This window comes from Aptenodytes patagonicus, chromosome 1 (assembly GCF_965638725.1).
Source record: "Aptenodytes patagonicus chromosome 1, bAptPat1.pri.cur, whole genome shotgun sequence".
In the NCBI taxonomy this organism is placed as follows: domain Eukaryota; kingdom Metazoa; phylum Chordata; class Aves; order Sphenisciformes; family Spheniscidae; genus Aptenodytes; species Aptenodytes patagonicus.
Window position 1 is genome coordinate 88,843,051 of NC_134949.1, and position 25,328 is coordinate 88,868,378.

Sequence of the window (25,328 nt, forward strand, 5' to 3'; positions counted from 1 at the left end):
CAGATTCAGGGCTGAGAGCAGTTTTTCAGGGTTTTCAGTGGGGATTGACTTTAGGTAGTTTGACGAGTAAACAGGAGTGAAACAGCCAGAGGCAGGCATCTTCAAGTAGGGGCCAGGCTGTGGATCTCAGTGGAAAAGCCGCCGCAGGCACGATCAGGTGGCCTGAGGGGAGCAGGGGTCAGGGAGACCTCGGAGGTTATTCAGGGGCGGGGGGGGGGGGACACGACACTGCTGAGAAGGGCAGTTTCAAGGGCAACCTGCACACGAGGCAGGACCCGTGAAAACACAGAGGCGATGCGCTGGCGCTCGCACCACGGGCAAGGCAGAGCTGACAGGCCCCCGCCTCGGCCTCGGCTTCCTCAGCAACGGGCACGACGCCGCCATCCCCGCGCGCTCCAACCGCCCTCCGCGGCTGCCACGTGACCGTTCCCCTCCCGGCGACCGCATCCCCAAGCTGCCACTCCGGGACTGCGCATGCGCATTCCGGGATGCGGGGATCCCGCTGCTGAGCGCATGCGCTGATCCTTCCGGGCTTCTGCCCTGTTTCCCTTTCCCCCCACCCCTTCCCGCCTTTGCCATGGCGACACCGAGTGGACTGATCCGGGCCCTGCACCGCGGGACCCTCGGCCAGGTAACCGGCCTGGGACACCGCCACCGTCCCGCGTGGACGCGGGGTCCCCTCCCGGTCTCTCCAGTTGGGCCGGCCCGACCGTCAACCCGCCCCCGGTGCAGCGGGCCGGCTCCGCGCATGCGCGGTGGGGCGGCCGGGGCGGTGGGCGTCACGACGGCGGCGGCGGGGGGCGGGGGGCGCGGGGCGCAGGGCGCCGGTGAGCTCCTGCCGCCTCTCACGCCGCCGTTCTCTTGGTCCCGTCCTTCCCGCTTTCTAGCTGGCTGTCTCTGGTGCCTCTCAGCCGTAGGGGCTTTTACTCCGTGGGGCACACGGGGTTTAGGGGCGCGGGAGAGAGGGAGGCCTGAGCCAGCAAGTGAGGTGTGGAAGCGCAGCGGTTGCTCCCGCCGCGCTTGGTCGGTGTCCTGGTGGTCGTTCAAACGCTGAGGTACCACTGGATGTTATTCAGCGTTGGTCTTCACTTTTTCCCTAGAGCATTGTCTTCCGATTTTAAATGTACCTACAGGCTACAAACTCCTGTCTTCTCCAGCAGGAAAAAAACCCGCATAGGTATCTGAACATCAGTTAGAGGATGTATGTCAACCCTCTGCCTTGGTACTTAAACAAATTTGATGGGATGTAGTAGGGGTTAAATTTGCTTAACGCATTTGGGATTTTCATTGTAACTGTAAGGAACAGGAACTTGCCTTCCCCTCCCCCCATTCCATTACAAAATTGAAATAAAGGAGCAATTGATTGCATTGATCGTATTTTGGAAGATACTCTAAGCAATCAGCCAAGTCAGGTAGGAATGTATTCAGTGAGCATGTGTTTGTAGGCAACCTCCATAAAGTTTTCTGTCTATAAATGATTTGCCTTACCAATCTAAATTTTTATGTAGCTTGTAGTCTTGTTTTTAAAATGTGTGGAAGAATTATTAAAACCATGTGATGACAATAATACTAATGTTGCATCATTTCAGTGAATTGTTTGTTTCCCTCAGCTGGACAATTGGCTTTTTCATGAAAATCATGCTCACATTCGTATATCATCCAAATCCTGAATGGTATGCTATGTTTCTATAATGGAACACTTTACCCAGAATGGGTGTCAGGGTGGGTGTGTCTCGGTTTGCTTGTGAGGAGAAATAGGGTAAGATCAAAGATGGCTTTCAGATTCTTGGTGTTATCCATGCTATCTGTGACCTTGCAGCAACTGAATACTGTTACCCATGGAGTTGTTATTCTGAGAATTCCAAGCTAAAACATAGACTAATACACAAAAAGTTGGTATATATAGTGGTGAGTCTGGGTCAACTACAAGTTGCAGGAATGTTTGAGTTATTTCAGAACTAGAATTTTTAAGGTTAAACTTAAGAAATTAAGGCATATTTCAGTTACTTATCGAGACAGCTAATAGCATGCAAATGACCTTGATTCTGCCCTTTCTATTCAGGAGGTAGAGTGAAAGGGAAAGAGGGAGAGCCATGAGGCAGAGGTAAGGTTTCCGCTTATATTTTCTGTTTCAGAATTCATTTGTGTATAAGACAACTTTGAATTTTAACCATGTAGAAGACCTGAAGAGTCTTGACATGGCATACTCAATAAGCTTGTTGGGTGTTTCCATTACTTTAGGTGCTTTGATTTCATTTCACTTATGTGTACCTAAATCTTCCTAGGTTTTTAAGACTTAAAATTTTAACAGTTACACTGTCCCTGTAATACGTTTGCCAAAGCAAACAAAATGCAGATCTTGCAAAGATGCCTCAAACCACTCTTTATTTTTAGAACAATAACTGCAAAGTTCCTTGAAAAATATTGAAAGGGTTTGTATATGCTTAACTTTCCAGCTACTCATGGTGGCTCTTTGGGATCCTTTCAGTATCTTAGCAGGTACCCTCCCCTGCCTTCATTCCTCTAGCAAAGGATTCTGGTTTATCTTGTGTAATAGAGAAATCTGCTCTGAGTGAACTTGGCTCTGTTGTATCTTAATATTTGCTCTGACATGAACTTCTTTTCCACCTCTGAGTTGCCCATCAGATCAAGATTACTCATCAGGTGCTTTTGTCACCTGGTTACTGTTACCTGATGTCCTTTAGATGTGATAGGTCTGAGAATGTACTTCCTATTATTCTTTAAATGGTTTATTTTAAAAAACAAGAAGCCCAAAGTTAGTGTTGGTTATGTAACTTCATGCCACCTGCCCCCAAATAACAGTAGTAATTTGTTTCTCTGATTTTAAATTTGCAAGTCCAATATGCTGTGGGCTTTTGTCATTTTCCTCTCTCACTTTAAGTGCCCTCAGATGTCTATCTGGAAAGAAATGCACTGAATTGAAGTGGTACTTCAGTGCTTCTTCAAAAGAATTGAAGAAAAAAACTGGCTTCTTAATTTATGCTGTTCCTGTTGCCAGACTAGACTTCAGAGTAATTCAACTATTATGCAGACAGCTTGGAACAGATCATATATTTGCTTGTGTGCTAATGAGGAATATTCAAATTTCAAGATGGAAATGTGTTTGTCTTCAAGCTTGAGCAGTATGTATTTACTGGCACCCTTATAGTTTTGATGTTTAAGCATTTGATAACGCAGTCATAGTTATTAGAAGGTGTAATTTCTGTGGTTTCACCTTTGTTTCACTGTAGTGCACAGTTCATTGTTATGCTGGATTTATCATGCTGTGGAAAAGTTCCTCTATACTTTTTGCTGTACGTATTTCTAGTACACAACTAGAATATGTAGGCATAATATATGTGGTTTAGAAGAAAGTAGCATTTTGTTGGAGACGTTAATTATATTTTGGGTATCTTGACTTTTAAGAGCTTGTTTTCAAATTCCTTGATTTACTGTTCTTCAGTGGTCTTTAAGCCAGAGTTATAGAAGGTCATTTCATCAAGTCTGTTTCTTTGATAAGACACTCTTAAAAATGGCAACTAACGGGTACTCCAGGGAATTACTGATAAAATTCTGAGAAATCAAACTATGGTATAGACACTCTTAAAAATGGCAACTAACGGGTACTCCAGGGAATTACTGATAAAATTCTGAGAAATCCAACTATGGTATAGCCTGTCAATAGGAAAATTTAATCTAAGGTGAGTCAGCTGTTGGTGTATGACTTGAAAAAATATGAATTAGGTTTAGTCCTGTCAGCAAAGCTCTAGAAGTTGTTGCTATCAATATAAGTGTTCAGTTATATCTTAAATCTTATTCAGTCACGCCTCACATTGTGTCAGTCAGTGAATTTCATGGGTTAGCTGTTACATCAGTATCTTCAACTGATAATCTCTCTGTAGTCTCACTGTTGCAAAGCCAAATCATTTAAGATCAGAAGTGGCCAGTGGTCGAATCCCAGCCTGTGTAGGCTTTCTTTTCTCCAATTCAAACCTTTATTCCTAACTGTAACAGCTACTGATGAAAAAAAAATCTAAGTAAGTGAATGAAGTAAGGATAGGGACTGTTTGTGCTTAGGACATTAGGGAAGAAAATCTTATCTATCAGCAGTACTACCAATGCTAGTGACTAACTGTGGAGCATTTCTGTACTGGTGTGAACTCAAGCTCTTGGACAGGGGATCTCTTTTCTCCTCTAAACCCCATAATGACCTTCTAATTTGTTCAGAGAGGAGCCTAGTTAGCATTGCACATACCCCCTTCAGACTCTCTGATCTACATAGCTCCTGCTACATAATAATGTTTGAGACATACCAGAGGGTAGTTTACTACCTTCACTGTTAGAGTCTCATGCATCACTAGATGGCTTTCCAGGCTCCCAGCTGGAGGCCTACTTTTAGATGTTACTTGCCTTCAAGAAGTCAGGAGTCTTTGGCACCATTTTTCTTTTCTAGTAGCAAAGTAGTTATCGCTATTACAGTTATTGTAAGAATACTCTAACACCTATATTGCTTTTCTTCCTGAGAGCATCTTTTAAAGAAAACATGAACCTCTCATTTTGTTGCTTTTTCTCCTACCCTGATCTTCCCTCTTTGATAGGTAAGCCTTCCCTGGCCTTCACACATGATCTATTACAATGGCTGTATTGTTTTTGCTAAGCTGTACATTTTTATGTCCTACAACCTTCATCTCTTGTCAACTTTCACAGGAGTGATGCATCAGGAAGTGGATTCTCTTTCAGCTTTGTGATACAGAACTGCATCTTCCAGCCGCAAGGGTTGGTATTTTTTAACACAAAATCCTTTCCTTTCCTTTCCTCTTTGGTGCTAGAATTTGGTCATTTTTTTTTCTGGCACTCAAAGTTGGATTTGCTGTAATGAAACTCAGGACAGTGACTCTAGCAGGCACTGTTTGGGTCATACAAAGAGAAGATTGATTTGAGTTCCACGGATGCTTCTTCTACCTCTTGGCGAGTGCTGCACAGAAAACGTCTCTGGTGAATGTTTAGTCAGGACCACTGCAAGTATGAGACCTTCAAATCCAAGGAATCTTAGCTAACATGTTGGTAGTCTTAGCAGCTCATTTAGGAATGTTCCTGTTTGTTTACCTGAGTTAATATCTGAAAAAATGCCACAGGATAGATCCCTGTAGGTAGTTTCTTTAGCTTGCTTTACAGTTTGTGACCAAAGGTGGTGATAAAATCAAGACGCATTTACTGCATCTTCCTCTACTGTGACAGCCTGATGGGTCTCAAGGCCAAAATAAGACTAATCTGTCATGCTTTGCGCTTAACAAATCCATGTTTGCTGTTGTTTTCCTCTAGTTATCTTCTAGGGAATTGCAAAAGATGTTTTTTGTTCACTGAGAATTGATGCTAAGCAGACTACCTCCCAGACTGCTCCTCTTTTCCTGTATTTGTGGAGACAGGAATGACATTTGTCCTTTTTTGGTCTTCTGATATTTTGCTAGGCCTCTGAAGTGCGTGAATCATTGAGTGAACCTCAGTGATTCTGGCCAGTGTTCTCAGTACTTTAAGAAGAGATCTTCAGACTGGTTGGCTCTGAAATTTGATTTATTTTTTGAGGAAGTATTGCTCTTTCTCTATTCAGGCCACCTGATCACTCCATTTTTACTGTGCTAGTCATGTTAATGACTGGTCATGTTTCATATTTTTAAATGAAGATGGCTGTGAAAAAGGCAGTTAGATAAAAATTGAAGGGTTGTTTTGGAGGAGACCATTAAAATGCTTTTTCCCAGATTGCACATTTAATCTTGAAAATTTTTAGCTATAGTTACCATATGGGTTCCGGAGAAAGGAAGTAACTGAAATTACCAGCCCTAATCCTTAAGGATTTCAAAGATTGTAGTTAAAACTGTAGTGGGAGAGAGAGCTCAATTTTTAGTATCATTCAGATGTGTTACAAATGAAATGCAAACAATTTAAAAGCATCCATGTTCCCATCTTGAATTTGTTGCTGTCACATAGGGGTCATTTTGTTAACCATTAATGAAATGAGTCCCCAGATGCACGTAACAAGCTGCACACATACACACGTTACTGCAGCAGGTTAACTTCAGAATGTCCATCCAGGCAGTCATGTACTGAGATTGATGGATGAGCAGACAGTTTTTTAAGTGCCTGCCTTGTATTTATGATTGTGACAGTCCCCAGTGTAGCATCTCTTTCTTCTAGAGAGCATGGTTGGAGGTCACAAAGTGCTTTTAACTGAGAAAAAAAGCTCAAAATGCAAATACCTGTTAGACAGCAAAGACCCATGCTGTTTCCTGCTGTCCAGTATGGAGTTGTTCAGTATGTTGTAATCTATAGGACCTTTAGGAAAGATGTAAGTGACTTGAGAAATGCTTTCCAAATACAAGTAGCCTCTATGTGTATTCATGTGTAGAAATTGGTACCTTTTTTTTTTAATTTCCTGTTTTCCTATTTTCCTGAATTTTAACTTTTTTTGACTGTTGTTGTTGGGCACAGATACTAAAAGTTATTTGGTTACCCAACTCTTCCTGAAATCAGCTGGATTTAGCAACATGTTCCAGCCTTTGGATTAAACCTCTAGTGTCTTCTATCCAGGTTGGAATGAAAGTCTTTCCTAATCAGTCATTTGTTTTTATTTTAATCACTAAATAACTTATGTTTAATCCTCTAGGGAAACTGGCTTATCTTTCAGATAAAGCATTGGAAGTGTTCTCTATGCCAGAATGAAACCATTAGCTTGTGTATTATTTTCAGAGCTGAAGGGAAGTTAGTATGCAGTGAGAATATACATTTCTTGGGTCTTCACTGGGTTTGAGAGAACTCAGATTTCCACACAGATTTATTACACCTTCCAGTCAGAGAGAGACTTCTCCTAATCTGCCTTGCTTAATGCCTTGTCTCTAGCGGATTTTGGCCACTGTTGTAGCTGCACAGGAGAGACCCCCCGTTGTAGACAGAAATGAAGGATCTTTGAGGCGTGAACGGGTCCTATTCATTTCCATAATGGAGTTCTAACAATAAAGTCTGGCAAACGTAGACTGTTTTAGCAGGAAACAGCCCTTTATTCTGGCGTCTTGGCAGGGCTTGGGTAGAGTCCCACCATTCTTTCCCCCCCCTGGCCCTTGCTTTCAGTCTCTTGGCTGAGCCTGTTTTTTCTCTTGAGAGACTTCTGTTTTTATTAACTTGTTTTTGTACAGTGAGTTTAATGAAAGATGCTACTCTGGCAGTCCTGGATGTTGAAGTTTTGTGTAAATTTCTCCAGTGCATATGTCAGACAAACATACTGTGAATTGTACAGTCTGTAGTGGATCACCTCTGTCTCTAGACTGCAGACTGGGGGTCTTGTTTTAATGCTGTTTCATTGGCAGATAGAATTTCCATTTACTAATACAGCAAGTGCTATTCTAGACATTCAACAATTACTTTTTCCATGACACAAGTTGTGGTTTATGCTGGGACTCTAGAGTTAGATGAACAAACATTTTGTGGAGTTGACTCAAATTACAGTAGGATCAGAAGTTGAAGAGCAGAAAACCCCTAAACGTTAAGTCAGTTAAGTCACCTTAGATCATATATTTTTTGAGCTCTGCTGAGTTCGTAAGTAGTGAATTGAAATTGTTTTCCTTTTGGTTATTTGAGCCCTTGACTGTAACAATACCATTCTTGGAGTCCCCAACTCAGACAAATCACATAGCAGATTTTATAATTTTGTGTTGTATCAGGCAAATCTATGTATCCACTGGAAAGGATTAAATACATTTTTGCCCCTAGAGATGTCCACCTTGAGAATGCGCTGAAGTTCTCACTGTGGGGGAAAGGAAATAGACATATATTTGTATATATATATATACACACACAAACACACACACATAAACAATGTGTGTGTTTTTCATTACTTTCATTACATTTTTCATTACTTTCATTATTTTTTCATTTCCCTCATTCTTGTGCTGAAATGTGATGATTGCTACCAGAAGTGAAATGTCCGCTTTTACTTTTAACTTCGAGTTCTTTGAATTATGCTAGGGCTTGCTTCCACTTCTTGGAGCTGGCAGAAGTAACGGAAAGGTGAAGTTTACCCGATTGCTTCGGTGATGGCTGCACAGTATCTGAATGAAGAATTAATGTTGTGTGGAGGGAGCACTAATAGGGGTTTCCTCAGTTTTCATGGTGCTGCACATAGGTCGTGTTATGAACTAGTACCAGGATGCTGATGTTATCTTCATAACCAGGCAGATAAAACCCTGCTATGCTTCATTTGTATTTAGATGGCACTTTCATAACTGTACAGACTAGGAACTTTTTTTTGTTTAGATTACCTTGTTTATAGATACGGGGTTTGGAGCCTTACGGTACACACTAGAAGGTGAATTAAGTGCTGCTTGTTGATATTTCAAAGTGGGGTAACCCATCTAGTTCACCTACTTAGGTGGGTGTCAATATTTACGCTCCTGTGCAGAAAGATCCCAGGGTTGGATAGTGCTAAGTTTCCATTTTTGAGGCTCAAAGCTCCTGTATAACTCTTCTAATTCCCAGAAGTATTCAGAAGCTAAAGTGAGATGAAACTGTATACATACTCCCAGTCTGACAGGTGGAGTATATGTGGTTTTGAATCCCATCACTGTTGTTTCTGGTCACATACACTGAGTGACAATCAAATATTATACCTTGGTCTTCATAGTGTCCTCCTCACAATCTGGATGCTCAACTGTTAATCTCATTTGGAAAGTTGTTGGCCAGCATTCAAAAAAAATTGAATTGCTAGCATCTTCACAACTTCCTAGGCTCACCATCACCTTTTTTCCTTTTGCCAGGTGCATAGTTCTGACTTTGGAATCTGCCGTGTTAGCTGTGCCTTGGAAAAGATATAGAAACATTTCCATGTTAATAAAAGACTCCAGGCTTCCTGATGATCTTTCCAAAGATTCACATAGCAACTATTTCTGTCACTTGCTTTCACATTAGTAGATACTCTAATATCCCTGTCCTTTGGCAGCGAGATTGCTAAATGGCCTGTTTTGAGCTTATCCAACAGCAGGAACAGTTCTTTTCAGGGATTCTGCCTTAATCCTAGGTCTCATGGGCATTCACTTTTCTGCTTACCAGCATTGCTTTTTACATTAACAACAGCAAAGAAATGTGGGGAGGTGCAAACTTTTGATGACAGAACCACGTTATGCTATCCTTCCTAAATATAATCTTTTTATAGCCACATCAAAGTTCCTTTCAAAGGTGGTCTTTGACTTCTACTTGAATTGGGTTATCCATTTGCAAATATTTTTCTTGAAATCACATACTTGCCAAGATGTGGAAAGACTTTACTTAATAGGCATCCATAGGGTGCTTTCCGTTTGCATGGAAGAACAAAACAGTTTCAAACATTTCAAAGCCTCTTTGTTGCTTATGTAAAGGGAATGAGGGGTCCAGCCCTCTGAATTCCTGACCAAATCTCATTTTGCATCTCTGCTGGCAACAAATTAGCCCATGTAATTGCTGCCACCAAGAACGAGTACACATTCTGCTCTTCATACACTTCCACTATTTTTGGGGGGTCTTTTTCTGGAAGAGATCCACATTTGAGATCTTTGCAGAATTAAAGCAGTGTCAGCACTTTGCATGTTCATCAAGCCAGGTCAGAACAGCCAAAGGTGCTGTCACTCGTTTCAGGGGGACATTTTTACAGTTGGCCATGCAACATTGATTGTAAGTCTCTGTCGTGGTTTAACTTCAGTCGGCAACTAAGCACCACGCAGCCGCTCGCTCACTCCCCCCCACCCGGTGGGATGGGGGAGAGAATTGGAAGAGCACAAGTTAGAAAAACTCGTGGGTTGAGATAAAAACAGTTTAATAATTGAAATAAAATGATAATAATAATAATATGATAATAATAATAATAATACACAAAGCAAGTGATGCACAGTACAATTGCTCACCACCCGCCGACCGATGCCCAGCCAGTCCCCGAGCAGCGGCCCCCCCCCGGCCAGCTTTCCCCAGTTTATGTACTGAGCATGATGTCACATGGTATGGAATGTCCCTTTGGCCAGTTTGGCTGTGCCCCCTCCCAGCTTCTTGTGCACCTTCAGCCTTCTCAGTCGGTAGAATATGGGAAGCTGAAAAGTCCTTGGCTAGTGTAAGCATTACCTAGCAACAACTAAAACATCGGTGCGTTATCAACTTTGTTCTCATCCTAAATCCAAAACACTGTACCAGCTACTAGAAAAGAAATTAACTCTATCCCTGCCGAAACCAGGACAGTCTCTTGTAGAATACTTGCCAGTAGTCAAAGAAAAATGGAGTATTACACATCTCTGGGATACCTGCAGTACAGTTGGCTTCTTTTACACTGACGTGCTCCAAAGGGTACATCCAAGTTGAGAGTTGGTAATTTGCCTGGTTTCCTGTGGGCCAGTTTGAATAATACAGGTAAGTTAACAAGGGAGAGCTCATCTTTAAAACAAAGCAGTGAGTGTCACACACAAACTAGGCAACTTTTTGTTTGATGTTTCTGGGCTCAAGGTGTTTAATAAGCGGGACTGTGACTACGGTTTGCTGTGACTTGGGTGGCGTGTGCTGTGGCCGTTCTAGTCTCACAGGTAATGTTCTATAAACTTCTACGTGCTTTAGGTCTCAAACATGATAAGGCTTAATTGTACTGCTACAAATCCTTACCTGCATTGCTTTTGTTTTTACATTCCTTAGATGTTAGTGACCAAGGGGCAGACTTTTTTAACCAGCGCTTTATTGTGCTAGTGACTGAAGATGCTGGTGCGCATTAGATACCGGTCCTATAAGAACTTCCTCTCATGTAAGCAAAGAATTTGCTCTGTATACAGAAAACATCATCAGCTGTAAATTCAGTCTGCTTGTTCAATGGAAATACAGACTCATCCTATCTTCGACTCATCCTATCTTCAACTCAACCTCAGATTAAATTCCTTAGGAAGACACTATAGCTTTTATTGACCATTACTTTTTGGGGTCAGTGCTTGTATCTAAACTAGGGCATCCAGATGAGCTTCTGTGCTCCTGTTGTGGTTTAACCCAGCAGGCAGCTAAACACCACACAGCCGTTCGCTCACTTGCCTCCCCGCCCCGCCGTGGAATGGGAGAGAGAATTGGAAAAAAAAGTAAAATTTGTGGGTGGAGATAAAGACAGTTTAATAGGACAGAAAAGGAAGGGAAAATAAGAATAATGATAAAAGAATATACAAAATAAGTGATGCACAATGCAATTGCTCACCACCTGCCAACTGATGCCCAGCCAGTTCCCGAGCAGCGATCGCTGCCCCCCACTGGCCAACTCCCCCAAGTTTATATACTGAGCATGATGTCATATGGTATGGAATATCCCTTTGGCCAGTGTAAGCACTACTTAGCAACAACTAAACATCAGTGTGTTATCAACATTATTCTCATACTAAATCCAAAACACAGCACTGTACCAGCTACTAGGAAGAAAATTAACTCTATCCCTGCCGAAACCAGGACAGCTCCTGGGCACAGGAACATGCCTTGGCTACATCCTCTTGGAGGGCAAGATGTGAGCACAAATGAACCTCTCTGTCTTTGTCCCCTTCATCCATTCCTTGTCCATTGTTTGTCCTTTCTGTGGAAACAGCCCAGTCTGGTGATTTCAGGAGCAACCTGCACTGATAAAAACAGTAGTAAAAATGTATTCTATGAGTATTGTCTGTCTTCAGCAGAAGTTTTTAAAATTCTGTAGAAGTCCCTGATACAAGTATGATTGTGTCTAAAATATTTAAATTGATAGAATTCTCTTCAGCATAGACAAGGAGGACCAGCTGTAGCATTTTCTTTGTGCATGTGTGCACCATTAGGGAATTTACTGAGACTTCCACGTCCTAAGGCCTCTCAACAGCCATCAGGTGGTTTTAAAACTTTCCTTTTCACCTGAGATGAATTTCAGGCAGTGACCACAAGGTGAAACTTTTTGAGCAGCTGTGTTAATTTTGGCCCCATGTGAAATGAAGCCAACTTTTCCTTGCTACAGGAAATTGCCAAATAAAATAATGGAGAGGAAATGAACTACTCTTTGAGTTTCTAGGACAATATTCTGAAGAAACATAGTAATTCCAAACAAAAAATATTTTTTAAAAAACATCCCTCTAGATGTAAGTCGATAGTCTTTGTTTATATCCCATAGGGCAATCTTGGTAGCAAGCAGGCTCCTCACTTGAACAAAATACATAAAAAATATAATAAACTCTCTTTCAGCTAGAGGTCAGAGAAGGAGCAAGAGTGATCAGATGTTTTTAAGAGATTTGGATACTACTGTGATCAAAACCATAAAACTTCTTTAATTTCTCTGGGAGGGAAGTATTTAGTTGGGGGGGCATTCTTTAGCTTTTTGTTTTGTTTTGCTTTAAGATTGTGATGTTTTTGGTACTTAAAATGGTTTCATCTATTAACTTAAAAGCAGATCAATATTTCCTATATCAAATAACCTATATTTATAATTTAGAAGTATGATATACTTTTCTTTACATTTTGACAGTAATGCCTGTATCATGTAGCAAACTGAGTGCTAATTCTTCACTTGTTGCTATCAGTTTTATTCTATTGAAGCAGTGTACACTTCTGAATTTAGGTATATACCAGACTGCAAGTATTAAATGTTAACCTGTATTTCACATCTCTTGACAACACAGAATGGTTTTTCAAAGCATGTCAGTGTTCAGCTGCTACCTGTGAAAAGGCCTCAATTCTTAAATGTTGTTAAATGTAAGTAGAAAGACTTGAATCTTGAAATGCCATGAGATCTAGCCTATCTAAATAGAACTCTAATTTCTCTTCCATCCTCTTTGGTCATTGCACTTTGACCTTAATCATGCCTATATGAGATCATATAGATCTCAGAGGACCAGAAGAGACCCAACTAGAGGTGATCTGGTGCTTCCCCTGGCCCAAAACAAAAATTAGCTGCCCCTGCATCTTTATCAACACATCTCGTGGGGGTTGTTTTTGGTTTTTTTTTTTAATAAAGAACCTCTCTAAGCACTCTTCTGAAATGTTTTCTTTTTCTTACCGTTGGAAAGTTTTCTTTACATCTGGTCTGAATCTTTCTTACTGCAACTTAAGCTCGTTGTTTCTTACCCTATTAACCATGGTCCCAAACATCATATGTAGAAGACTACATATTTAAGGCATGTTTAAGACCTTGTCCCTCCACAGTCTTCCTTCCACTGGACTAAACCTCAGTTCTTTTAGGCTTTCCTCCGTAGTCTTATTTCTGAGGTCTCTCATTGGACTTGGTTGTACTTCTGTGCCCTCTTTCTACCACTGTTTTGAAACACAGGACCTAAAACATGTCCCAGTGCTCCAGCTTGAGACCATCCTCATCCCGAGCAGGATGAATAAATTGTTTTGTGTCTTCTGGATTTTAATCCAATTCATATATTCCTGTGCAACTTTTGCTGTATTTTATAAAAGTGGTGCTTTTGCAGCAACATGATATTGATTCATACTCACCTTCTAAAATGTTGCAAACCCCAAATCCTGTTCTGCAGTTGTTGCCTGGAAAGCTGTTCTCCTTCCTGTGTTTGTGCAGTAGTTCTTTCTGTATAGATAAACAGCATCCTGTTTTTTCAGACCGTTTCTTTGCTTTGTCAATATAATTTTGAGCCCTTATCATCCTTCCACCTTTGTGTCATCTGCAGATTTAATGAATACTCTTTATTTCATCATCCAGATTACTAATGAAGATATTAAAATATTAAATAATAATGGACCCAAGAGAAAACCCTGTAAAACTGTATTTGGTATATCTTTTCACAACCACTGTAAGCCATCAACAAGTGTCATTTTGGGTTTTTTTCTGTCCAGTTCCACCCGCAGCATATATTATGTTTCTTGTGGGAAACTGAGATAACATTGGAACTTAATGAAAATCAGGATATAACCTTCAGTACTACTTCTCCATTCTAGCATCTTTTGTGCTATAGAAGGTTATTAGAGTGATCTAGTTCTTGAGAAACACTGCTGTCTGCTGTTTATAGCTGTAATTTCTTCTAAGTTCTTTATTTTTTCCTGTATTTTTCCAAGAACTTAAGAAGTTAAGCTGACTGATACAGAGTAACTCCACTTAGGTGAGGTCCTGGAGTGGAGCATGAGGTTCTCTGCTCGCTCCCTGGCCCGCTGCTGCTGTGCCAGTGTGCCTTCTGTCAGCCCACGGGGCTGCAGCTGGATCAGGAGGAAGGCAGACCTGGTGGGTGCTTCAAAGAACTGTTTCCAGAAGGCATCTGTGCCCTCAAATTTTAATTGTTTGGTTGCTGCTGGTTCAGCCACATTGTTCAATGAACAGTAAACTAGTTTTTCTATGGATTTGTGTCTTAGGGGTGTTCTCCACAGTGTAATAAGTCTGTGTCTCTGCTTCCTCTCCTTTTCCCTTGTGCCACCTTCTCCAAGCAATGCCTACAGTACTGTAACTATCAAATTTTCAGCTTTAAGCATTGTGTGCATCATCTAATGGATTTGGAAGCAGCACATACTGAACCGGCATGACATTTGTGCCTTGCCCAGCTGGCCAGAATGTTCCTGATGATGGTTCAGCACACTTAGCTCCTGCTGCAGCCTCCTGTCAGTGAGGCACTAATTTGGTTAATCTCTTAGCACCTTACCTGTGTGGTAGTTGTAAGAACATAGTGTTCTTAAGTCCTTTACCCTTTCACTGAGTCTGGGTGAAATGGGCTGATAAGGCCTGCAGTTAATGTCTGTGGTTAGGTAGTTTGATTGAAGAAGCTTTATGTCTTAGCTTAAAAAAAGGGTAGTAAATGGTTTGAGAATAGTTAATGCAGGGTTAAGGCTGATAGGCTGCTGCCTGTCTTGGACCATTTGAAACCATTAACTGCAGTTCTGTGTATGTCTTTGAAAACCAGGAGGTGCAGAAGTAGCGCATGTGTCAGCATGCGCTGGACTTGCTCTGTAACTGCACCTCTTTGGGGTATGTCTCAGCTTTGAACAGATGCCATAGTATGCTGTCCTTCCAGTTGATGTGGAAAACTGTAGGGAGCACAGCACAAAAAAAAAAAAAGACAACTATCAGGCTGTGTCCTTGCTAAGGAAGACATCATGGTTTAGAGGAAGATTGGTGACTGCCGTTGGCTGCATGCAGACCCAGTGCTTGGTTCCTTTACTGACTGTGCACAAACCCTTCCTGCTCTGTCAAATATTATCACCACCTCTTGTCCTAGGACCTCTGCAGAGTACTTGAGCCAGCTCTTCTGTTTTGTAGACTGCTGGCTGCTTAGAAGTCCCCTAGCCAGAGTTTGTATAACGTGTTTCACTCAGCGTGGGAGGGAAGGGTCCGTGGCTGCCTTGGGTCCAGAGGTACCTTCTGTTGTGTGGCAGTGTGAACTGTGGCAACCTGCTGTAGATAATCCTTGCGTCTGTCAGTACAGCTGTCACTAGCACATGGAGTGGCACGTGGAGCTCATAAAGGCAAATGAGAGAATACATTTGCGGGACGCAGCATACCACATTAAAGGATCCATTTGCTTAGTCATCTTTAACAAGGCAGCATGAGAGGGCAGCCTAACCCAAATGCAGTTATACTGTATTCTTTTGCTAGCCCTAGAGAGCAGGGTTAAATTTATAGAGTGGGGTTAGTATGTGCTGTAAATGTTCCTCCTTTAAATGTGTTTCTCATTTTAAATATAAATATTAAAATGTTACTTAAGGTTAAATATAAATGCATTTGACATTCAAGAAAGGGGTACCAGGCAGTGCTGTTTAAATCTTAATTTAGTTCAGTTTCTGGGCAACGAGTTAATCCTTTTTCAGAAGCTGTTTACCTGAAAACTTGCCCTGGTCTAAGTATGTTTCTTTCTAATTTAATGTTAGATCTTTAATCCCTAATTTTAAGAATCAAGCATGATGAAATAGCATTCATACCAGATGAATTTGATGTATTGAATTACCAGATCAAGATAAACACGTTTTAAAGGTTTCTACAGCAAGTTTGCGGAGAAGTAATTGCTTAAAAAGCAATAAATGAAGTAAAGTCTGTAGTACATAGACTGCTTCTAAGTTTCCCTTTTCCTTCAATTTTTTTTCTATCTCTAATAACATTAACACTTAAATTGTCCCAGTTAGGCTTTAAAATTTATGCTTTAGCTAGTAAAATCTGACTCATCTGGTTTCCCTTCATTTGCTGCTTAATAGCTGTCTGAAGACAGGCTTTGCTAAGCCAATATTAACAGATGAGCATATCATTTTAGCAACGAGAGCTTTGAAGTTGCAAAGTATTAATGAGGGAAATAAAAAACCATAGACAGATGCAAAAGATGCAGTAGTTGGGGACTGTTGTCAGCCAAAGAATTTCTTTTGTCTCTGAGGTTGAGGCAAGTTTTTGGGGTTTTTTTCTTTCCTTTTTGATCCCTGTTGGGAAGATCTTCATGTTTGAAATTTCAAATTTTCCAATTTGTGTGTTTTACTCGTGTCTGTATTTGCTTAATGCTGCTCTTTCTTCCCTTTGACTTTCACGTTTTCTTTTCCTCTGGCAAATTTGAACTTGCTTCAGTTTGGGACAACTAGGGCGAAATGAACCGCCACGGCTAAAATTATAACAAGAAGAGCAAAGTCTGTGAATGATCCTTTGCTGTTTCCTGCGTCGTTCCAGTCTCATTAATCAGTGCTGGTGCTGTGGAGGCTGTGTGGTGTGTTATGTCGCCAGCACAGCAGCTTCTCCGTCCCTTTCCCCCACCCCCTGCGTGCCTACACAGTGGGGAAAACTAGAGAGGGAAGCCATCAATCTTTCCTGTCGTAGATGTCAGCAGTGATTCTCCTGTCGGCTTCCTGCTCTCTCCGTCGTGCCCACCACCTGTGTTTAGAATTAGCTCTGATGCTGCAGATCTCACTCGGCTCTTCACCTGTTCTGCCCTGACTAAATAGCTGTTAAAATAAAGCAGAGCAGCTAAATGCTATAGCATGTGAATAGTAACCACCACTGTGGGTTGCAGGGTGATTTCTGCTGCTATTGTACTGCTGCTATTGTAATACTGTCATAATTTTCTGTAACGGTGTTTTTTTTAGGTCTAAAATCTCTTGCTTGTGTTTCAGCCCAAAAGTGAGCTTCTGAGCAAGTCTTTATTTAATGTAAAGATGGAAATATTTATTAGATACATTCTAGATAGAGGCATAAGCCTGTCAATCAGTTAGCTTGCTTGGATAGCTTTATGAACAAAGTCTACAGAAATTGGTTAGTCTGAAGCCTTGTACTTACCTTCAGTTACTCGAAGAATACAATTAGCAAAAGATTCTTTGGGAGTTTATTTTTATACCTCTATATATGGCTAGTGGGGGTCTTGAAAATGTAAGTGTCTGTCTCCCCCATCACTGGGTAGATTGAAAAGCTGAGATGTACTGCCTCTGTACTTCTAGGGCAGGATTAATGTCATCATCTTGTGGTCTGTTGTGTTAAATAATAGGTCTAAACCAGACTCTAACCAGCCCAACTTTGATGTATACTTTTATGTAATTGTATAAATGTTTTCCTAGGCAGTCCTGAGAACTGGCTGTCTATTGGCAGCTTTCTCCTACCTCCTTGACTGGATGCTAGCTTTTTCTGTTTTTAAAACCCACAAAGAGGTGAAAGTGTTTATAAGGCATAAGGTTTCATTATACTTGTAGCTTGTCTGCTGTCATTTCAAGTGTATGATGGCAGTATTTATGTGGGGTTACACAGAGCCTCTCTTCTTTATAACTCCTTTGTGAAGTAGAGGAACTGTATTATGACTGATTTTGCTACATGTTTGAGAAGCAGGTTTCTGTTGACCGTTCCAGGCAAATACGTGTATTCAGCAGGTAAATACTTGTATTCAACCCTCAGAGAATTCATAAACCTAAACATGAAAGGTATAGTCAGGATACCAAGAATTGGCTGGTGACATTAGATGTTTTTATCTGCATGGATCTTTTCAGTGTGGATTCTCAGCACTTTCAGAGGCTTGAATTGGTTTCTTCTTTTGAATGAACGCAATCTGAGGCTTCCCAAATCACTAGTTACCTCTCCAAATAGCTGTATTTTGTATCCATGGTTTGTGTTCCAGTATGATGAGAGTTTCATGCTTGAGTTTGCCTGGCGCTTATCCTGATCAATTTAAAAAGAACAACAACAAAAAATCTTCCTGGTGAAGTCTTAAAAATCTTTAAAAATGTAAAAATAAAATGAAAAAGGGTAACTTGCTATAATTTTAAAGGAGGCAGAGGTAGCTCCTCATACAAATAAAAGGGGGACTTACCATTCTAAATGTTGCAGATGTGGTGTTGAGCTCACGGAAGGAGCCCTGTAACTTTATGGTCAGTGATACAAAGAAATGCTTTCAGCAATGGGATTGTCTTTTGCTTTCCACTTGATTTTTAGTTTGGAAAAACAATGCTAGATTATGGTTAGCTGTACACTTCCATGCTTGTTTTTAAAGGAATCTTGAACTCATACTTTCCAGACTCTCTAATGCTTAATTTTTAAGAAAGACATGTTTTCACAGGTTTTTCTAAAGTAACTATTAATATTTTAATTTCAATTTTTAAGCTTGTAAATGTTTTGCCTGGGTAGATCCTTAGCTTTTTTGAAGATGTCTTGTAGCTGTTGTGTTGTTTAGATATCAATTTTATATATATATATCTCAGAGTAATAAGTACTCAAATTGTACAGATGTCTAAATTAGAGGGTATTAACAAAGTAAATTTGAGTCAGCTGAAAGTCATGGAATGAAATAGAGAAACTTTATTGTGAAACCATCTGCAGATGGTTTAAGGAGCATATGGCATCCTGCTCTGGAGGTTGCAAAAAGCTTTTAAACACAATTGGAAATGCAATATGTACAGCTACCAGCATCCAAAGAACTGCATAGCTGCTTTTAGGGTTTAGTGCTGCTGGGCTGGGGAAGAGCTTGGAAGCTTCTCTGGGTGCTCTTTAACAGATAAGAGATTCCTGTGTCTGCTTTCTGAGATGAACATTTTAACCCCTAAAATTGACTGTCCTCCTTCTCCAGGTTTCCTATATATAATGGAAGGTGTTGTTTTCTGATACAGAATGGCTGACCATGCTTAGTATGTGGAAATAGTTTGGCCCACTAAGGGCAAAAAGCAAACTGAAACTCAGTCTAAGGCGAGTATAAATTTTTAGGCAGTTTGCATGTTTCTTTTAAAGATTTGGTGGTCTTCAAAGCTGTAAGATTCAGTGGTCTTGAAGTCAGTCTGCCCGTGTTATTAATAACATGAGAAAGTTGTGTACGATACATACATTTCCCTATATAACTGAACAGCATCAAGTTGACTTTACTAATATTCTTCATAAAATTCTTTCAATTAGACAAGCATACTGTTAAGACCTTCTTTCCTTTTAAAAATAAAGCTGTTTGTGATGGTCTTTAGGAGACACGCAGATAGGATTTCCTTAACTCTCGTAACTTTGGTGTCTTCTCCAGTTCTGGCACATTTGTCTCATGAGCAGGGAATGAGTGTGGTTTTGACTGCTGAATTGAGGCCTTGACAATTGTAGCTCTCCTTACTGCAGGTGTGGCATATGACATAAGCTTTGCTTGAGTCCAAGAGAGCAGCATTGGATTTTGGAAGCTATCATCTTTTCCAGTATACTCTTTTGCATTGAAAATGGATGTGGCCATAGTGCAGGGTGTTGGGGCCAGACTTTAGCCATCCTGCTCTGGGAAAAGAATGTAATGTTTATTCCTGATTATTTGAGAGCATTTGGATGTTGACAGTTTTTGAGTATAAGGAGCAGCAGTTGTTCATCTCATCATGAAAAAGGAGGTTAGGTAAGAGAACACCTGAATCTTAATGGGTTTTGGGCCAAGCCTCATTTAAAATGCTGCTGAGAAATGCATTGTGATGTTTGGAATTGCCATGTAGAAGTCTTATTGAGAGAAAACTAATAATAGATGTTAAAACATCTGTCAGATACTACACTCTTAACAGGAGTGAAGGTTAACATGCAGCACTACTGGTGTAGGTGCACACACCACACAGAGTTAAACATACAAACAGCAGGCTCACACTGTGCTTACTACAGATGTCTGAATGAGTGAGTGCCTGTGGGCTGGAGCTGCATGTCTTGTGGCTTTCACTCTGCTCCATTGGGAAGTCTTCACTCCTTTTGTTTTTATCCTTTTCCAACTCCAGTACTTTCGAGCACACAGCTCCCATCCCCTGACCATTGAAGTGCATTCCAGCCCCATGATTTCATGGTACCAGGCAGAACTCCCCTGCCACGCTGCTATGCTGCCCGCTGCTTCTCACAGAGTGAACAAACAGGGAACATAAACTCTCTCCAAAGGAGTAATGTTCTCTGTATATTTTTAGTGCTAGAAATCCAAGATTCATTTACGGGTGTTTTTGTGTGGGCTTTTTTTAATATAGACTTCTGCTAACGCAATGGAATATTTCATACCACCCTACTTGCTGTAACATCTCGTGCTTTATGTTGTTAAATGGAATCAAAGGAGTTAAAGATGAAAGACTTCTAGTCAACTGGTCCCTCAGCTGGGAGCCTGTGTGCATTTGTTCTTTGTAATGTACTTGCTAGTGCTTTACCCAGGTCCAGCCTAGCTCAGTTTTCCTTATTGGATTTACTTGTTTCTGCAAATTCCATACTTAAGTAATTGCTGAGCCTTAGACTCAGTATAATACTGCTACTGTTTGTTTCTCATGTTTAACTTGATATGTATGGCCCATATACTGAACAAACCTTTTATAAGTAGTTGTTTACCGTTTGAACGTACAAACACCATTAAAGATTCCATGCTTGCTTTCACAGGTATACTCTTCACTGGATAGACAGAGAACTTTGTTATCTCTTTATATGAAACTATGTCCATTTTACATTGCACTTGGGTGTTTTCTTTCCAACATGTAGTGTGTAAACAGATGCTAACTTATGTAGTGTTACAATAAACGTATCTTTAATTAGCTCAGTGTTACCCTTCAAATATTTGGAGTTAGTACAGAATTTGAATGTATAGTGTATGTTGAAACACTGATATCTTGTATTTTCTTGGTGAAAAATGTTCTCACACTACCTGCCTAAATTGCATTTGTACCATTTATTTGAGTGTATGATTCTCAAATTAGGGGACATAATTTTGCCAGTACATTAGATATGTTCATAGTGACTTAATCTACAGTGATCTGGGAAGGAGGAAAAGGCAGATCATGAACATGTCTTGGAAGCATATGAAGCAGGGACTGTGGCTGCAGGGGAATGGAGTCTGCGTGACTTGGGGACCAACAAGGTTTGTAGGCAGAACTGTTCTCCACAGGTTCAGGGTGCCAGCTCTTTTTGGGTCAAGGTATTGGCACGTGAGCTTATCTGTGCTGACTGCACAGAGATTCCCACTTAACAGGCAGTTACCCCAGGGGGTAGAGCTGTTTCTGCACTGAAGTAGCACTAGCTTCAGGGTCCCAGGGAAAAGAAGCAGTAACATCAGGAGACATTCCAGGTGATGCTGTCTTTGTCTAGACTGCAGTTGAAAGATGTGCAAGTTTCTGCACCATGCTTTAATGTGGTCATCCTAATATACTTTATTTGATGCGCATCCATAGTGGATTTCTAGAGCATCATGAAGTTTCTTAGCTATTCTAACAGTGCAGGTAGGAAACATATTTTATATAAAGTCACTGGAGTCAAGGCAGTAATAGTTTCCTTACCATATGGCATACTCTGTGCCTCTTTACTGTCTTGATATACCATGCAAGAGCTCTTCTGGGAAGCAGGGGGTGGGGAAGCATAAGTGGAGGAAGAAAAGAATACAGGAACATGGGAGGGATGAAACTATCTGATAAGAAAATGGAGAGTAGGGCTGTAAGAAGCCATAGCCTGTGTAGAAAAGTGTGGTTAAACAGGTGTATAAACGGGCAGTGGAAAGCAGGAAGCACTGTGGGGAGAAATAATTGTGGGAAGGAGCATCAGGATTTGAACTGAGTGAGGGGAGACAGGGAGAGGAGAAGAAGAAATGTGCTCTGACAAAGAATCAGCTGTTCTGGGATCCCTGTAGGGACAGAACACCGTCTTAGTGATCATCTATTTATAGCCTTGTTTTCTTCTTGAGCTCTTATTCTCTGGGTGAAGAGCAGGAACATGGGACGCAAAAGACACGTTATGCCTGTGAAGTACCTGTTGCATTGCCTAGCAACTGCTCTACGCCCTTAACAATAGAAGCACAGCTCTGAAGCCTAGAGAATCCTGAGTTTCTATAAGACTTCATTTAATTTATGTATGCTGGGATTCTGTATGCCTCCTTCTCTAGGTGAGCACCTGGCCCTTCTCAGTGTTAACAAAAAGCTGGCTGCAGTCCTTGGGCCAGGTAGTAGCTTAGTGGGAGGTGAGGGGCTTCTGCAAGTGGTGATGAATGCTCTGATATAGGTTCCTAGAAAAACAAGGGATCAAATGGCAGACAAGGAATTGAGTAGCATAATTCCATTTTTGTGTAATGGAGAAAAGAGGCATGGATGGTCAAGAACTGGAGCACGAGAATTGGAAGTTAGAATTGCTCTTGGAGGAAATGGTGTGCTTTTCATTGCAGTGACTACCTTGCAGCTCCTGTGCTGGTTCCAAGAGCACTGAGGAACTGACTCAAGAATATACCTAGAAGTCAAGCAGATATTTGGGATGGGGTGAGGGGGTTACTGCCTGGACTTAAATGTGTAGGCATTTATGTGAGCAGGAGAAATTAGCATGCTGCTAGCCCAAACCTGCTCTTACCTGTCAGTGCAAACACTTAAACATTGGATGAGAAAATGGTCTTGATCTGAAAAACAGGCTTACTTTGAAAGCAAAGAGAATTTTTCAGCAGATTTTGAAGGAAATGGGCTAGGCTTTTCTGAACTATAGATCATGTTAAAAAAAAAAAGTCCTATTCCACTTGGAAACACTTTCTCATTAATTTTTCTTGAGTCTGAGTCAAAATTAATTAAGTCAATTTGAAGTCTCTTTTTTTAATAGTTAAAAGTAATGATACTTGGCCTTGACTTTTACTGCCATTTTGTGTGGTTTCATAGTTGTATGACTTCATTATTTTTTTTCTCGTCCGTACATTTGTAAGAGATTCACAGAAATGAAAACGGACTACAGCAGTAAATAAATTCTCTCTACTTTGTTATAGATGTTGCTTATAAAATTTAGCATGAAAAAAATCATGCAGCCAGAGGCATAATGAAGCTGATGTTCCTGCCACACAACAGAGTCTGAGGGTTTGTATTGTGCACCAGGACTGGGACTCCCTGCTGAGGTTGGTGGGACCCTCATTTATAAGTTGAGCAGTTTTGTATGCTCTTACAACTTGGCACATAACAAGCATTTTCACATAAAATATTGCTGAGTTACTTTCTGAATACAGTGGAATTCTTTGGAAAGGTGGGGGAGGTAATTGATCATACGCTGACAGCTTGGGGCAGTGAGAAAATGGTCGGATGGAGGGCTGGGATGCAGGAAAACAAACTTTCCAAGATGGTAACCGTCACTTAGCCAAGCTATACATGTTTTAAGCTTTTTAATCTTTGCTCAGAACCTCAGCTTCTTAATAATTTTTTGCTCTTTCTCTGTGAACTCCCTTCAGATGTTGACATTTTACTGGTACTGATGCATCCACAGTATTCCAGGTGTGATCTTGAGCTATAGCAGTATTTCTTTGTAGAGCCCTTTTGGAAACTCTATTGCTGCCAAGATGGATAGTTTCAGAACTTCGATAATTTCTTCCATTATTCTTTGACCTTTGGGTCAAGGACTAGGTTTCTTTCAGGAACCACTCAAAATGCTCTTTGCAGCTAGAAAAATAAGACTTCAATGTTCATGGGAGTTAAGATGGCAATCTACTTGGATATTGCATATGTTTACAACAAAAATGTTTGAATTTCTCTATGCTGTGATCCTAAGTTTCTGTATCAGAGTGGATAATGTACTAAAGAGAAACATACAGCTTCAGCGCAAAAAAGGATGAAAGAATCTACCACTTGGTTTCTGAGATCTAGTTTTCACTGATCTTGTTTACAGCTATGTTTGTTTGCATATGCAGTCTGACAGCTTAAAATTAATGCTAGTTGTCAGTCTCTCTGCAGTAAGATAGAGTATTTTGACTGACTTACTGCAATTATTTTTAGTCAATCCTGAGGTAATTTATACATTAATACATTGACAGAAGGAGAGAAGAGACAGGCATAAGTGAGGCTTTATTAATTACTTTAAAATAGAAAAGAATCTGTCAAAAAAAATGCATGTGTTAATTTTACCAATGCTTTGTAACAGAATATGGTCGTGGATCGGATTTTCTCTGGTATTCAGCCAACTGGGACGCCTCATCTGGGTAACTACCTTGGAGCCATTCAGAACTGGGTGAATCTGCAGGAAGAGTGCAGCTCCGTGCTGTATAGCATTATGGACATGCACTCTCTCACCATGCCCAAGGAGCCAGCTGTCCTGCGCCAGAACATACTGGACACCACTGCTGCCGTCCTTGCCTGTGGTATTGACCCAAAGAAGTGTTTCCTGTTCCGACAGTCGCTGGTTAGTGCTCCTGTTACATTAGATTTGTTTCTCATTAAGTGGCTTTCCAGACATGTTAATGAATGAGCATAGCATTACTGAACTCCTTTATCATCTTTGTGTCGATGGTCCTAGAAAATGATAGCAATGTTGGATTTCAAACTTATCCCTTGCTGCTGTTTTGAAGTGGCTGAAATCATGATTGAGAAGTTCATTTAGGGATAAGTACATTTTAAATTTCCCAAGTAGAGCTAGGAGCTTGTGCAGGTTATGGGTAGTATACCGAAAAAACCTGTTAGGAGAGCATTAATTTAGCTCAGTAAGTCTTATTTAGTTTGTGCAACCATAAAGGCAAGTAAAACATGTTTCTATGGTTTTGTATCAGCACTTACCACTTAATCTGCCAGCTGCACAATATCTCCAACAGGTGATTGGCATGGTAAATTTTGTATCAGTTCCATCGTAATCACTAGGGAGTTCCATCTTCTCTGAGATTTTTTTTTTTTCCCTTCTTCACTATAACCGCCTTTTCATATGCACCTTTTTCCACCTGATCTGATAATTCATATGTGAAATATTTGCTGCTTCTACTGACCGCCCCAAGAGGTACAGGGCTTACCTTCCTACTTGGCATATGTCAGCCTAGTCTATCGCATGCTGCGTTTTCCTGGAACACAACTTAGTTTCTTGCCTGATTAACTTTCTGTAACTGACTCTAAACTGGCAAACTTCTGTAATTTCCCACGGAGGCAGATGTGTCATAGCTTCTGCTCTTGTGAAGGCATCTTTAAACGGATGTCTGACTTGCAACAGAACTGCAAAG

At 40.8% G+C, this 25,328-nt stretch overlaps 1 protein-coding gene across 3 annotated transcripts in view; it reads left to right on the forward strand.

The window, feature by feature from the left end:
- The first annotated feature begins 498 nt into the window (after positions 1-498).
- Positions 499-25,328, forward strand: part of WARS2 (tryptophanyl tRNA synthetase 2, mitochondrial) — a 46,574-nt gene continuing 21,744 nt past the window's right edge. Inside the window, exons 1-2 of one of the 3 annotated variants that reach the window (XM_076347956.1) lie at positions 499-631; positions 24,269-24,526. In XM_076347956.1, the coding sequence (XP_076204071.1) occupies positions 578-631; positions 24,269-24,526 (312 nt within the window). In that variant the 5' untranslated portion in view covers positions 499-577. Of the gene's footprint in view, positions 632-2,058; positions 2,105-23,231; positions 23,256-24,268; positions 24,527-25,328 lie in introns of those variants that run through there. The other 2 variants (XM_076347946.1, XM_076347937.1) reach the window with 2 other exon arrangements.